Consider the following 15,417-nt stretch of genomic DNA (forward strand, 5'->3'; position numbering starts at 1 on the left):
TGGCATGTACAGTAGCCATGCACTGTTTTATATTTTACGAGTAAACAATTCTACCCATCCATACACAAAAATATAGGATTCATACACAAATTATTTTTTGTCTCCATAACGAATACTAACTTAAGTGTAAAAGGAAAGGAAGATAATGCATAAACTACACGAAATTATTTACATACGAGTTGAGTGTTTATGTAATCAAATTCCATTACATTCGATTTAATTATGCGAGATATAGGTTTTGTTACCTTGTTCCATAGAATTTTGATTTTACACATCCAATATTTTCATAATTTACAGAACGTTATTGATTTATTTCTATTTATTCTAAATTTTAAATAAATTTCATTTCAAACAAATGTTTATACCATGTACCAGATAAGAATGCGTATTGTATTCTTATTTGAAAGAAAAATGTTTAGTTTAAAACGGGGAATGGGTAAGCTTGACCGCTTTCATTTAACGTGTCGCTCTTGCTAATATGATTAAAATTATGTGTTAAGACACAATGAATGTTTGTTACACGAACGATCACCCACGTTTCACGAACTATTTTACACGATTGGCTTGTCAACAATAACGTTGTTACCACTGTATGTACATTGCCTAATCAATAACATTGAACATTTGTACCAAGCTTATCTGTACGTTTTGTTGATATTGGCAATATCGCTTTGATATCATTATCAAATAGCGAGATAACATCGTATAGACGTTATTTAAGCATTGAAGTTGTTTAACTTTGGTGTCATATCGACGATATCGTGTCAATATTGATTGCCAAAGTTTACAACAAAAGATGTCCATACTGAGTGCATTTTGCAACTTAATTAGTGCATGTCAATATCGTCATTTTGTGTATACTACCGTCGATATCAATATCGACATTATAATTGTCCTTTCATTTTATAAATTTCAAAATTGTCATTTTGTTTACGATTTTGTCAATATCGACAACAAAGTTGGACGTGTGCTTGAAACCCCTTATAACATGATATAAGATTTAGGTATGGTACTGTGTAGATAAACAGCTGTACATTTTTTCCTCTACAATGAATAATGAAATTTGATCAATAAAGAGTTAAAATAAAAAGACTTTGAGCTTTTTTGCCCCTAATTGAAGGGACCAGCCCCCTTTTCTTGATATCAAATGAAAACATGAAAGCCCGTGTCAATCAAAATAATTGTTGCATTACATGTCTTAAAATATTTCAAGGTTTAAAGATATTACAGAAAATTTCGGAAAAAAGGTTTGGTGCAAATGTTCAGGTTTAGCTCAGCTTCGAGAATATCAAGCTTCAATTTCGATTAGTGTTGGAGGAAATGCGTGGACAATATGACCCTTAAGAATTTACAAAATCGTCAATATCTGAAACCGGATGAGAGGTATTCAATGAAAATCACCTGTAGCGCCTTTAAGTTCTGAAAATTTGGTGCAAATCGGTTGTATCGTTTTTGAGATTACGCTCCAAAAGGCCAGAAAAAGAGATAAAAAGAACAACAAAGAATAAAAAACCGTAAAATAACAAGAGAGTGTTCCGTTAGAAACAAATAATAAAAAAATAAACAAATAGTTTTAATGATCAAAATATTCTTGCTCGGGTTCAAATGTGGAATGAGTTACGTAACTAAATGCACAGCGCCTTTGACGATTCAGTTTGCGTACGAGCTCATTAATCAATAGAAAAGGTTGATGGTGGAATCGAAATTAAAGTTCCCAAACGCAATGTGCCATTTTTGAAAAGTTGTGAATTTTATTTTGACCATCTTTCACCTTAATACTACCAAACTTCATGCGCAAGCCGAAGTTAAAATCGGGACGGGTTATATACAGATGTTTTACAAATTAAATAGGTGTTTCAATGGCTTCCAGTCTACTTGCGGTATTACTGCTGTTCGTCTCTAAAGGAATTTTGTACAAAGAAAATAAAAACAAGTCTGAATTTGCCTTCTCGTTTGTTGGCTTTTTAGTTGATTTAACTGAATTTAAATTTTAAACAATGCAAAATCTATAATAGATTATACATTTTGGAAGACGTATATATCATATAATATATACAATCTTATTGATTGAAGAACCAAGTTAAATGACATGAATTCATAAATACGCATTATTTCCCTTTTATCTCCGACTACCGCCATATTAGTTGTCGATTTCTGTTGTTCTCCTCATTGCTACCAACCCCTATATCAAGCCGAGAGCACTATTTGTGCTTCATCGCATTCACATTCAGATTCAGGAATTTCATACACCCGAACACGTTACCTTGGACGGAAAAGACTTGTAAAAACGCGTTTTGAACAAAAATAATATGACAACCACTGCACTGGCATGATATATCCAATAAACGACGAAACAACTTGAAGACAGACTGAAATCCAGGCGCAGATACTTCGAAAATTTCTCGATAATTGTAGACCGTTTTCCTGTGAATGTTATAACATCACACGTGCGCAAACCACACACTGTGGCAGATCGAGCAAAGTCAATTATCGCATGGATTTTAGAAACGGGGCGTTTTTGTAGGAACGGATGGAAACGTGGTTACTTTCTTGGATTTACTATCATTTAGCTACTCTACTGGATGTAGTGTCGCCGGGGTTTTCAAGAAGATGCAGACGTTATGCACTCTGTATGAACGACACACGTGTTCGATGTGCATGCGAAGTAAGGCAGCACTGTGTGTGCAATATAATTCGAATACCTTGGACATCCTTTCAAAGAATAAACATCTTTTGTATTTCATTGATTGTTGTTTTCTTTATTACTACATTTTACTACAATGTATAGTTCATGCATTTAAAAGTCCGTGAAACGTAAATGCCTCGATTGGAAAGCAACCGACCGAAACTTTCTCAACCGGAATATATACCCAAGTGGCAGTAGAGGAGTGATCGAAACTAATATGACGACCACATGCTTTTATGAATTCATGTCAACTTTAATGTTCATGTTTTCCGGCTTAGATGAAATCAGGCTTTGGATGAATTATATTATAAAAAAATGCATTACATTACCATTTCTTCATGAATTATAGCATTAAACTACCATTACCATTACTTAATTTTCTTGAAGTAATACATTACCATTACATGAGTAAAGAAATGCATTACCATTACTTTGGGAAAAGTCAATAAGTTTTAAAAAAGGAATTTTAAAACTAAATAGAGAATTTTGTAAATATTTCATAAATCAAACATGTTTAAAATATTTACATGTTCATATTCACTAACAGATTCTAATTTAATTACTTTACAAGATTGCTGTTGCACTTGTAGTTCACAAAGTAAGGTTGGACCCGTAACATTTACATGCTAATGGCGGAGTTGACAATCTCTGTTATTTATGTCCCTGATTTTCGAACTGCAAAAATAAATCTATCTATCTATCTATCTATCTATCTATCTATCTATCTATCTATCTATCTATCTATCTATCTATCTATCTATCTATCTATCTATCTATCTATCTACCTATTTATCTAAATTTTGAAAGGGTAATTATGATAGCACATGCACAAAGAAGTAAAGCAGCAGTAGCAACAGAAATATTTTTCAATGTTAAGCAAACTAAGGGGAAGGAAAATGTATTACTTCATAAAATCTTGAAATTTAATTTTGTATTATTTAAGGGTGCGACTTCAACGCTTAATGATAAAACATGATAATACATGTATTTCAAAACAGTTACCATTTATTTTGTATTTATGACCCTAAATATGTGATTTTATATATATATATATATATATATATAATAAAAAATAACAGAAAGCCGATTCAAAACTCTACCGGTTTCATTAAAATCTTCAGGAGTTTTGAACAATCACCATAGATACATAAGATACATACATTTCAAATGATCATTGTGACGTCATATAACATCAAGTATATGTTGCGCTTTTCAGAGTTCATTATGACGTCATAGTATAAGCGTTTTATAATAGTACGGGAAAAACATAAAATATATTCAAATATTCCATAATTGTACAAGAAAAACATAAAATATATTCAAACATTCATAATTATAATGCATTCAGTTTTGGTTTATATAATGAAATGAAATGTTTTTCTTTTGTTTCACGCTCTTTTTCGGTTGTTGCTTTATAAAATTTATAAATAGGACACACTGTAAAGTTCGGAAAAATGTTCTTGGCACAGTTTCTGAGATGTCCGCTAACAGCCGTGCACTGGTATTTTGTTTCACGAATTTGTTGTCGGTGGACGGTCATTCGATGTCTGAGGGTATCTCCGGTTTGACCAATATATTGGTCAATGTATGTATCTTATGTATCTATGGTGATTGTTCAAAACTCCTGAAGATTTTAATGAAACCGGTAGAGTTTTGAATCGGCTTTCTGTTATTTTTTATTATTTATTACTTGTGTGGATTAACTTTACTTATTTTGGATTATATATATATATATATATATATATATATATATATATATATATATATATATATATATATATATATATATATATATATATATTTGTATTACTGAAATATATTTAAATGTTTAAATAACACTGTAAAGGTCACAATTTTCGCCTATATCAAATAGAACTTAGCCATAACCCGACAACTGATAAGAAATTGGGCATACAAATAAAACTTGATAAGACCTCTTGAACAAACCAGGAGGCAAAAGGTTTTTTTCTTATTTGACCATTTGATGTCTTCAAGCAATAATCCTCATATGTAAAACATGAAAAAAAAATCCCTAGGGCAGAGTTTGAAAAAAAATTGCAAAACTGATACATTTCAAGCAAAATCCCATAGGGTCCTATGTTAAAAATTAAAAAAAATTGAGATGACCCCCTAAACAAACGATGTGGTAAATGTCTGATCTTTTTGTTTAAAAATTATACTTATTTCAGTAGAAGTTCATCTAAGAAATTTCATTAAGAAATCTAGGGCAGAACAATTAGACCCGGCCTCGTTAAGGCTGCTGTATTTGGGACGCATAATGATACACTTCTATCATTAATTAAATCAATCATATATTATCAGGAATCAAAATCCTAGCAATGTGCACATCTCTAATATATGTTCAATTAATCTGCTAAACAACATCTACCTATCTTGAAAACTGTAGGATAAGTTACCCGTACAATAGGGGTACAATTTTATCAGCAAATCGATAAAAGGGAAAATATCCAAGATATCCTCATTAACATATTAGCGTTTTTCATATGGAAAAATTCACAGAAACTAAATCGATTTCTTACTTCTAAGCATTATATATATATATATATATATATATATATATATATATATATATATATATATATATATATATATATATATATATATATATATATATCCAAAGTCTCTTTTTCAATGAATAATAAAAAAACCTTTTAAAACACTGTTTCAAAATATTTCGACCGTGTTACCGGTCTTCATCAGTCGGTGTTTATTGTCTATAGCAACACAACGTAGAACATATACTATGACGTCACAATATAAATACAGTCTGGCAAGTGACGTCATACAACAATATTATCAATTTGTCTCCGAGACTCATGCAGCCTTTAATGTGGATTATATATCAGACAAATGTGAAATAAAAATAAAGACTGGTTTGAGCTGATATATATTTGTGACTTTGAGCTTCTTGCGATTCTCGTGAAACGGAGTCGCACGAAAATAAGAAAGTTTAAAGTATATCATACCTATACATTTCGTTCTCCTTTTCAATTATCCCGGTTATGAGTATGAACACATCATACAAACCAAGAAAATAAAAAAAATAAAAAAATGAATTATTAAGTCGCCATTACCAAAAATTGAATTATTCAGTCGTCATTACCTTTCCAACCCCCCAACCCCCATCCCGGATCTTCATCAGAATAAACAATGATTAATACATGCAGTTTCTTGTAAATTGTAAGAGTACATTATAATTGTATTTTTACACAAATTACCGATATCCGAATGCACACCATAAATCACAGTTTTAGTTTTAATCTGAATGATATAAAAGTGTTATTCCTCTGCTATGAAACAAAATGCAGAGTATGGTTTTCCATGTTGACTAGCGGTATTTGCAAGTCATCAGATCGTTTTCAGAAATATGGACTCTTTAGTGCCGTACTCGAAGTTTTCCTATCTAAGATTTTCTAAAAGTACATGTATGCATATGAGACCCTTGTAGAAATCTGATATAAATTTTGCGAGAATCAATTGTAAAACAGTTTTGAAGGAAAATGGAGAAATCGATCCATCATCGATTCTTTCTGACATAAATTATGTCTTGTAGAAACTTTCAAACATACTAACCATATATACAAACACATGTATTATTGGATGTCTTCTTGGCCGTCATGCAATGATTTTGTGATGGTTTATTTGTACATAGATACTCCTACCTGTACACCTACTTGAACAATTATGTACATTCATCCACTTTAGATATAAAGCACAACTTTGTGTGTGTGTGACGTCAGAATGTAAACAGGACGGTCTTCGTGGGGCTCCGATAAAAAGTATTTTCTATGAGTGATTTACGACATATCTTCAAGAAAAAACTGGTCAGTGAAAATATGTAAGTCAAAGAAACATATCGGGCACACAAATTCGTTATTTGAGTTGTTCTGTGAATATAATCTATTTGATACTACTTCGATCGAAGACACCAATGCCGCCATTGTGAACACCTACTCACTGCCCGTTTGTACATTTACACTATATTATTTTGTGCTCATTGAGTCTTCATTGTGTTATACATCGTATATATACTTCGTAATGGCCTCTGGCAATGCTGCTGATGTAAATCCACTAAAGAGACAAAGACAGAACAGTAGTTTCAACATGTCCTCTGATCTTAGTAAACTCAATGACCTGCTAGACTCAATTTCTTCAGATGAAAACGAATTCAAACAAGCCATTAGCCTTATTCTAAATAAGGAAAATTTCAAAAACGCTCTAGCTGGAGTTTTTGTTACAGAGGTAACACAATTACGCAATGAACTCAGTGATCTTTATTTACGAATTGACCAAATGGAACAATATTCTAGAAGAAACTGTCTCAAAATAACAGGCATACCTGAAGAGAAAAACGAAAACACTGACACCCTTGCACTTAATGTATTCAACAATCTTGTTCTTAAAGAAAATACAGAGAAAATCTCAGTTAAGGATATCTCCAGGTCCCACAGGGTAGGAAAATATGACCCTCGCAGGAAAACACGCGACATCATAGTCAAATTCACCAGCTACAGAGATAGGGCCAAAGTGTACGGCAATAAAAAAAACCTGAAATCATACAACAACAACCCTACAAAGCAAACTGGCCGCATATTCATTAATGAAGCCCTCACTACCAGGCGTTCCGAACTCTATGGGAAAACTCGAGACCTTGTAAAGAAGAAAAAGATCGACAGTACCTGGACTTACGATGGACGTATTTACGTTAAACTCAGCGGTCCAAGAGGTAAGAAGGTCATCATTAACTCCTTGGAGGATCTGGAGTGCTTCCATGAGGATAACGCGGACAGCAACCACGAAGAGGGATAGATCTTAGCGTCAACACCCATGTCGTAAACTTACAAAACTCTTCGTTGTGTTTATAAACACTCACACGTGCCCAAGTTTTACAGACGCTTGAATCGTGGTCGTGTCAACGTTTCCTTACTTTCTTTTTCGTTTAAAAACATCAGTGCAGTGTTTCTACCAACTTTATCACCCCTGCGAATGTTATTGTTATTTAAATTTTGGACCACGTGGTATTATTTGACCCTTTCAGTTTCGCAGTTAAAATCGTGCCTCGTGTTTGTAGTCTTTTTCATAGAATCTAAGTACTTGTAGTCAAATATCAAACCTAGCTAGAGGTTTATTGATTTTAAACTTTATCTTCATTAATTGGTAGATAAAATGTGTTCTAGAAATAAATTTGACAATAGAAGAAAATAGTTTTTTTTTCTGCTGTTGCAACAACTAACATGATTAGAAGAGACACCCCTAAGAGTTTATTTTCGATCCGCGCCTGACCTAATAGCATCAATAGTGAAACAGACTATTCAATTTTATGCAGAATGTTTCATGAAAATGGCCCGATATACTAAGTTTTTATGCAAAACAGACACTTATTATATTTTTAAAAAACATGATATTTCACACAACAAGCATCAAGCATGGCCTTGATTTTATTAAGCAACCCAGTGTTTATATTTTAACCACTCTTCACGTGGTTGAAAACGAACGATAACTCTGTTCTGAATATCATCGTTTAATTTAAATAAACGCTAGGTAGTGAAATGAAACATACATCTTAGACGATTTTCATGTTTTAACATAAATCAAAGCAGGATATGATATGAAAAAAGACCAGTCCTTACGTATTTTGAGAATATTATCCGAACATTTATACTTCCGCTCGAAATTTCACAGGAACTGAACAATTCTTGGTGAAGTCTCGTGAACTTTCATTCGAGCACCTCTGGATTTATTATATACTTAGCAACGATAAAGAAAACATTCCGAACACATTCGCAGGGGTGTTTATTGTCACTTTAAGGACGCCCCGTGTTCACGCAAAGTATGTTCACGTTTAGTTTTATCTTCACATTACTGTTATTGTCACACCGTCTTCACGATCTACATATTATAGTTGGATGTTATTTTGTTCTTTCATGCATTGCTTGCACTTTATACATCCAGATATGTGTATGTAAATATTACAACAGTTCTAGATACAGCGGTAGTTTACAACCCGCTTTCCATACTATTTCTACAATTTATCTCCCAGTTCCACCATGTAAATTGTGGGAGTTAATGCACTTTTCTTTATATTTTTTATGCACTTTGTCTAGTGCATTAACTTATGTTTATTTGTTTTTTTTGCTACTTTGAATTGACACACTTTGTATATTGCCAAATACTTGTAAAATCTTCATACCCTCTACGCTGGCGGTACAGATGTAAATTAAGCTATGGACTCTACTTAATTTACATATTAGACAATGGGAAACTCTCTTGAACAATACCGTGCCGCTGTGGGTTTTTTTTATACTCAATGTCATAATATACTCTCGAAGTCTGTTCTCAGATTTTCCAAATCTGTCAACATGTTAGACTTTCTGCTGTTTATATGTAATATCTTTAAACAACAATGCAAAATATTGTCTTCTTGGTCTCTTAGAATTAATTTTTTTGCACAGCTGTTCATGTTTTTTATTCTTCTACTATCTGGTGACATTGAGACAAACCCAGGTCCTTCTGTTGAAAAATCCCTTGATATATTACATCTTAATATTCGAAGCATTAGGAACAAGATTGACTCTCTAATGTATTTAGTGCATGATTTTGATATTTTATGTTTTACAGAAACTCATTTAGACTCAAATGTTTTAAATGAAAATCTGTTCATTGAGGGTTTTAATAATATGTTTAGAAAAGATCGCAACTGCTATGGTGGTGGAATAATGATTTTTGCTTCAAACTTTTTGAAGGCGAACCGTAGAGAAGATTTAGAACCTTCTGATACTGAAATTATTTGGATAGAAATACCACAAGTGAAAGGGATTCTTCTAGTATGCTGTATTTATCGTCCACCACACTCTAGTAGTGCTTTTTGGCAAAAATTGTCTTGGTCTTTTGAAAAGGCTACTGATATTTCTAATAATATTGTAATACTTGGTGATCTAAATACTGATTTTTTAAAGGTAAACAACTCACATGAGATACATACAATAATGAACAACTATAGACTGACAAATATTATACATGAACCCACAAGAAGTACACACAACACAAATACCCTCATAGATCCCATTATAATTAGTGAAAATATATGTGTACATGATTCTGGTACTTTAAGTGTATGTAATGCTCTCAGTGATCATCGGGCAACTTATATCTATATTCATCAGAAAACAAATACAAACATTGCATATAAACGCAAAATTTGGGATTACAAGCATGCAGATATGGAACTTTTAAACAAACTCATACTTGAATGTGATTGGTGTAAAATCATTGATGACACAGATAACATAGATAAGGCCACAACGAATTTTAATAACAAACTCCTTTCTTTTATTCATCACTGCATACCTGAAAAAACTGTAACTATTAGGCCGAATGATAAACCATGGATGGATTCTCTTCTTAGAAAAACCTTGCGAGTTCGTAATAGGTTAAGAAAAAAGGCACAAAAAACAAGAAGAGAATCTGACTGGGTTATTTTTCGGAGAATAAGGAACAAGGTTAATAACATGAAGAGACATGCAATTGCAAACTATTATGACAATATAGACTCTCATCTTAAGGATGCTAGCTTAAACAATCAAAAATTATACTGGAAATTATTGAAAGATTGTTTCCACACTAAACTAACACACGACATCCCACCTATAAGGTATACCATGGACAATGGCAAGGAGGGTTATGCATTTTCAGACACTGATAAGATTGAATTACTTAACAATTACTTTACATCTATTACTTTCTTAGATGACAGCAATCATGACCTTCCAACTATAGGGGGGTGTAGATTTAATAACTCTTTTTCAGAAATAAGAATACAAGAGCAAGAGATTACAGATATCATATCTATCATTCCAGTTAACAAGGCAATTGGTCCTGATTGTATCAGTCACAAAATGTTAAAATCATGTAAAGATACCATCTCAAAACCACTTTGCATATTATTTAACAAATCATTATCACTCAAAATTTTTCCAGAATGTTGGAAATTAGCACATGTTCTTCCATTATTTAAGAAGGATGACCCTTCTATCACTTCAAACTATAGGCCAGTTTCTCTTTTGTCTTGTATAAGCAAAATTTTTGAAAGAATTATTTTCAAACATGTATACAATCATTTACATTCGCAGAATCTCTTTTACAAATATCAAGCAGGTTTTTTACCAGGTCATTCTACAATGTATCAACTATTAGAAATATACCACTCGATTGTTAAAAGTATTGATGAAGGCAAATTTTGTTGCATGGTGTTTTGTGATCTTTCAAAAGCGTTTGATCGAGTATGGCACAAAGGTCTATTTTACAAATTAAATATGTATGGAATTAGTGGAAACATGCTGGATTGGTTTGAGAGTTATTTAAGCAACAGAACACAAAAAGTTATGTATAGAAATATTTTTTCTTCCGTAGGCCATGTTAAAGCTGGTGTTCCTCAGGGCTCAGTACTTGGGCCATTATTATTTTTATTGTATGTAAATGATGTAGCTGAAAATATGATATCTGTATGTAGATTATATGCTGATGACAACTCTTTACAACAATGTTCAGATAATATTAATGTTATTGAACAAAATCTTAATCATGACCTCAGAATATTAGATGAATGGTCAAAAAAATGGTTGTTGAAATTCAATCCACAGAAAACCAAAGCTGTATTTTTCCATTTGAAAAATGTACATCATTTTCCTAATTTATTTTTTGAAAATTTTCAATTGGAATATGTTACTGAACACAAACATATTGGTATACAGTTATCTTCAAACTTAAGTTGGTCAGAACATATTGATAACATTGTTAAAAAAGCTTACAAAAAACTGGGGTTACTAAAAAAGCTAAAATTTTCTGTTTCAAGGGATATTCTATCACAAATGTATGTATCTTTTATTAGACCACAATTGGAATATGCTGCCGAAGTTTGGGCTGGTTGCACACAGATGGACATAGAAAAATTGGAAAAGGTTCAATTAAATGCCGCAAGAATAGTAACTGGGCTCACAAGTTTTGCTTCAAGAAACTCAATTTTTATTTTGAAACAGGTTGGGAACCTTTGGAACACAGAAGAAATAGAGCTAAATTAATAACTATGTACAAAATGCACAATAACTTAGTACCTACTTACATACAAAACATTGTACCATATACAAGAGGCAGTGTTTCAAGGTACACAACTAGAAACTCTCTTGATTATTCTGTTCCAAAATTTAGATTAGAACTATTTAATAAATCATTTATTCCTGATACTGTCAGAAGATGGAATGCCCTAAGTCTTAATACAAAGGAGGCAACCTCTATTAAAATATTCAAAAAATGTTTATACAATGATACGGTAAAGCCAGAGAAACATCTTTCATTTGGAAAAAGATTTTTAAACATAACACATACACGTTTGAGACACAACTGTATTTTAAATTCTGACTTATTCCGCTGTAACTTAATAGCCAGTCCAAACTGTTCGTGTGGTTTATCAGAAGATGCATACCATTTGTTTTTTTGTCTGTAAAAAGTATACAAGAGCTCGGAATTCTCTAATGAATAAGCTATTGACATTAAGTTACGTACACATTATAGATGCACATTTATTATTATGGGGGGATGATTCGTTGACAAATATACAAAACACTGAAATTTTCAAGACAGTACAAATTTTTTTGAGTGAATGTGGTCGTTTTTCAAAAAATGTTTGAATTTATAAGGTGATATTGTATATGCAGTAGATTGTTTATTCATGTATATTATGTTTATCCATGTATATTTATGTGTATTCAATATTTCAATATATTTAATGTATGGCAATATTTATAAAATTTCATTACTAGGAGAGGACTATCTAAGTTTTAGAACTTGTGTCTTATCCTTTTGATTTATTCAATAAAATATGTTCAATTCAAAGCACAACTTTCAAAATTAATTTGAAAATTTTTGAGAAAAAAATTGTTTTAAGAGGGGGGGGGGTGTAATTAAATCTACGTATTATTTTTCAGATATTACTTTAGTAAATAATTAAACGACTATCATCATTTGACCGTATATAATTATATAGCACGCTAGGCACTGGATTTGGAGATCCCTTAAATACACAATAAATGCTTACAAATTCTCACTGGAAATGTACTGATTTAATTTGTAGCAATTGTGTTTTTTAAACAATTGTCAACAAAGTAAAAAACAAAATAATGGTATTGATTTACTACGTATATAATTTATTTCTTGAAAGGTTTACTTTCACAATTGATCACATACGTTGATGTTTGAAATGTGATTAACATTTTGCAAGCAACTTCTTCAATAATATAATTGCCATGTAAAGGACATTATTATTATTGCTAGTGCTATACCTATTATTCTAGTCCAGTGCTTAACCCTAAGATTTAAAAATAATTAACGAAAATACAACTTTTAATTCGATAATAAACATCTACAAATATTTAAATTACATATACACATGTAGTTGAAAATTAAAGTATTCCGATGTGTTTAATTACTTAGTTTTCGTAGTTTATGTTCAATATAATTTTTGAACCTAATAGAAGGGCAATGCAAGTTTTCATCATGACATCAACCGATCGTGGTGCATGAAACAGCCATAGCAAGCACACATGAACGAAAGTACAAAAGACGTATTTTATGTAGAAAAAAACCCAACAATTTTAAGTAAATCTGAGACTTAATTAGATTGTCTTAAAGAAACAAAGACGAACTGACAAATCGCTATTAGTAGATACTTTATATACTATATATATACGGCGAAATAAGATGTTAACATGTTTCGAAACATTTGATTTTAAAGGGTTTTTTTTTGGCCAGATATCAGACACTATATCCTTTAACAAGATTAAATAATCCAGTGTTTTTCACAGTATAACACTACATGCATAAGTCCAGTAAAATTAAGAAATTATCAAGAATAAAGATTTATACTTGGAAAAAAACTACGTTTGTATACTGTGTAACAGTTGCATAAATGTAATTAAAAGGAAAGGATGTACATAAAAAATGCACAATGCCAAAGAAATGATATGGAGGTAAACAATTGGTATATTCTAATAAATTAAGGGGCTGCGAATTCTCTCTCTCTCTCTCTCTATCTCTCTCTGTGTCTCTCTCTTTCTGTCTGTCTCTCTCTCTCTCTCTCTCTCTCTCTCTCTCTCTCTCTCTCTCTCAGAATGGGGAATCGTAGTTGTAAACCCTTATTGTTTTTGTGTTCTGAATCTGTCTCTGATGAGATGCAGCCATGCAAAATTCTAAGAGTGATATGTAGTGTCTGTGCACTTTGATCTAGATCTATATACATGTAACCACCACCCCTCCCCCCTCAGAAAAAACTCATACAAAGAAAATTGGTTGATACAACAAGAAATGATAACGGATTTTGTATATTTTCTAAGAATCTTTTGTTTACATGCTTGAGAATATCTCATGATTGTTCTTCAACAAATGTATAAAGATACATTTAAAATACTTTGTCAAAGACAAAAAAGCCTCATCAAAAACGTACAGTTATTATACATGTATAAACATATTATGTTCTTGCATATAAAAGACAGTGGCCTTGTAATCTATCATAGTTTTCGGTAAAGATTATCGGGTTCACTGCGCAGACTTATTACATGTACGAAACGATCTGTGTTGATACTATATATAAAGTATATATATAAAGAACCATACTGACGCTATGCTATTGTAATAGAAAATAGTTACACATTTGTCCATGCTTTTCAATACAATTATTGATGAACATTTTTTAAAACTAAATATTCATCAAAAACAATTTTACATCAATCTAGTTATTTTCATGTAAATACAAGAATCAAATAGAAAACACCATAATCAGAAGATTTCCACGACCGAAACCATGAAGCATTTGGGCTTAAATTTTGATAAAACGTAAAGTGAATAGTTTTTAGGGATATTTGGTTATTTTTCTATATATATTTGTTTAAAATATCGCAGCATACATGTAATTCCCATGCAAAAGACTAAAAATGAGCTATCAATATGTTTTAAGTCAATATTAATCTGCTTGTCCGACAAATTGCGAGATGATGATGGCCTGATATACTTAGTAGATCCAACAACGTGTCGGAAGTCGGAAGTCAAAAAACAAAAAAGGTGAAGGAATCAAATTTCAAAAAGCTGTTTCTCTACGCTAGGCACTGTGCTTCTTCCCAAGTCAAGGGTTTCTGATCCGCTCTGCCTCTTTGTGAGAAGCGAAGCGGATCAGAAACTCTTGACTTTGAAAGATGGGCACTGTGTTCTGTTAAGGTAATGTTTGTGGCTTACGTTGGATTTTTCATTCTAAGAAAATGCACCCAAGTTACATGATATTTCATTCATATTCATAGTCTTTTTTAGCAATAAATTCAAAAGATTTTGTCCGTCCCATTTTAGAACTATTAATGGTCAAATTTCTTTATTTTAAACTGCCGTTTGAATTAAGTTGCAACATTTTATCAAAATCTACATCACATTTGGGTATTGGAGAACGTTTGGGAGTGATACATGTATATCCTAAAAATGGTCAATTATAATGTTGCATTTATCATATCAATCGTTACTTGTAATTTTCAAGCAATTTCAAACAAAACACTCCAAATAAGATTTGAAAATTTGGTCCGTTTTCGCTACTTTTAAGGTAAGAATAATTTAATTTTCAATTGTGCTACACAATACTTTTTTAAATAAAAATTTTTTTTTTTTTACTATAACCTAAG

The 15,417-nt window shown here is 31.7% G+C and overlaps 1 protein-coding gene across 1 annotated transcript; it reads left to right on the plus strand.

Moving 5' to 3' along the window:
• Positions 1-6,745: 6,745 nt before the first annotated feature.
• LOC128160849 (uncharacterized) lies at positions 6,746-7,516 on the plus strand. Its single transcript, XM_052824162.1, has one exon. It carries the CDS (start codon positions 6,746-6,748, stop codon positions 7,514-7,516), a length of 771 nt encoding a protein of 256 aa, XP_052680122.1.
• The last annotated feature ends 7,901 nt before the right edge of the window (positions 7,517-15,417 follow it).

The sequence above is a fragment of the Crassostrea angulata genome, chromosome 8 (genome assembly GCF_025612915.1).
Source record: "Crassostrea angulata isolate pt1a10 chromosome 8, ASM2561291v2, whole genome shotgun sequence".
In the NCBI taxonomy this organism is placed as follows: Eukaryota; Metazoa; Mollusca; class Bivalvia; order Ostreida; family Ostreidae; genus Magallana; species Magallana angulata.

Bases quoted from the DNA above. Each gene is read 5' to 3' on its own strand.
- LOC128160849 (XM_052824162.1), top strand. From the start codon at position 6,746: ATGGCCTCTGGCAATGCTGCTGATGTAAATCCACTAAAGAGACAAAGA.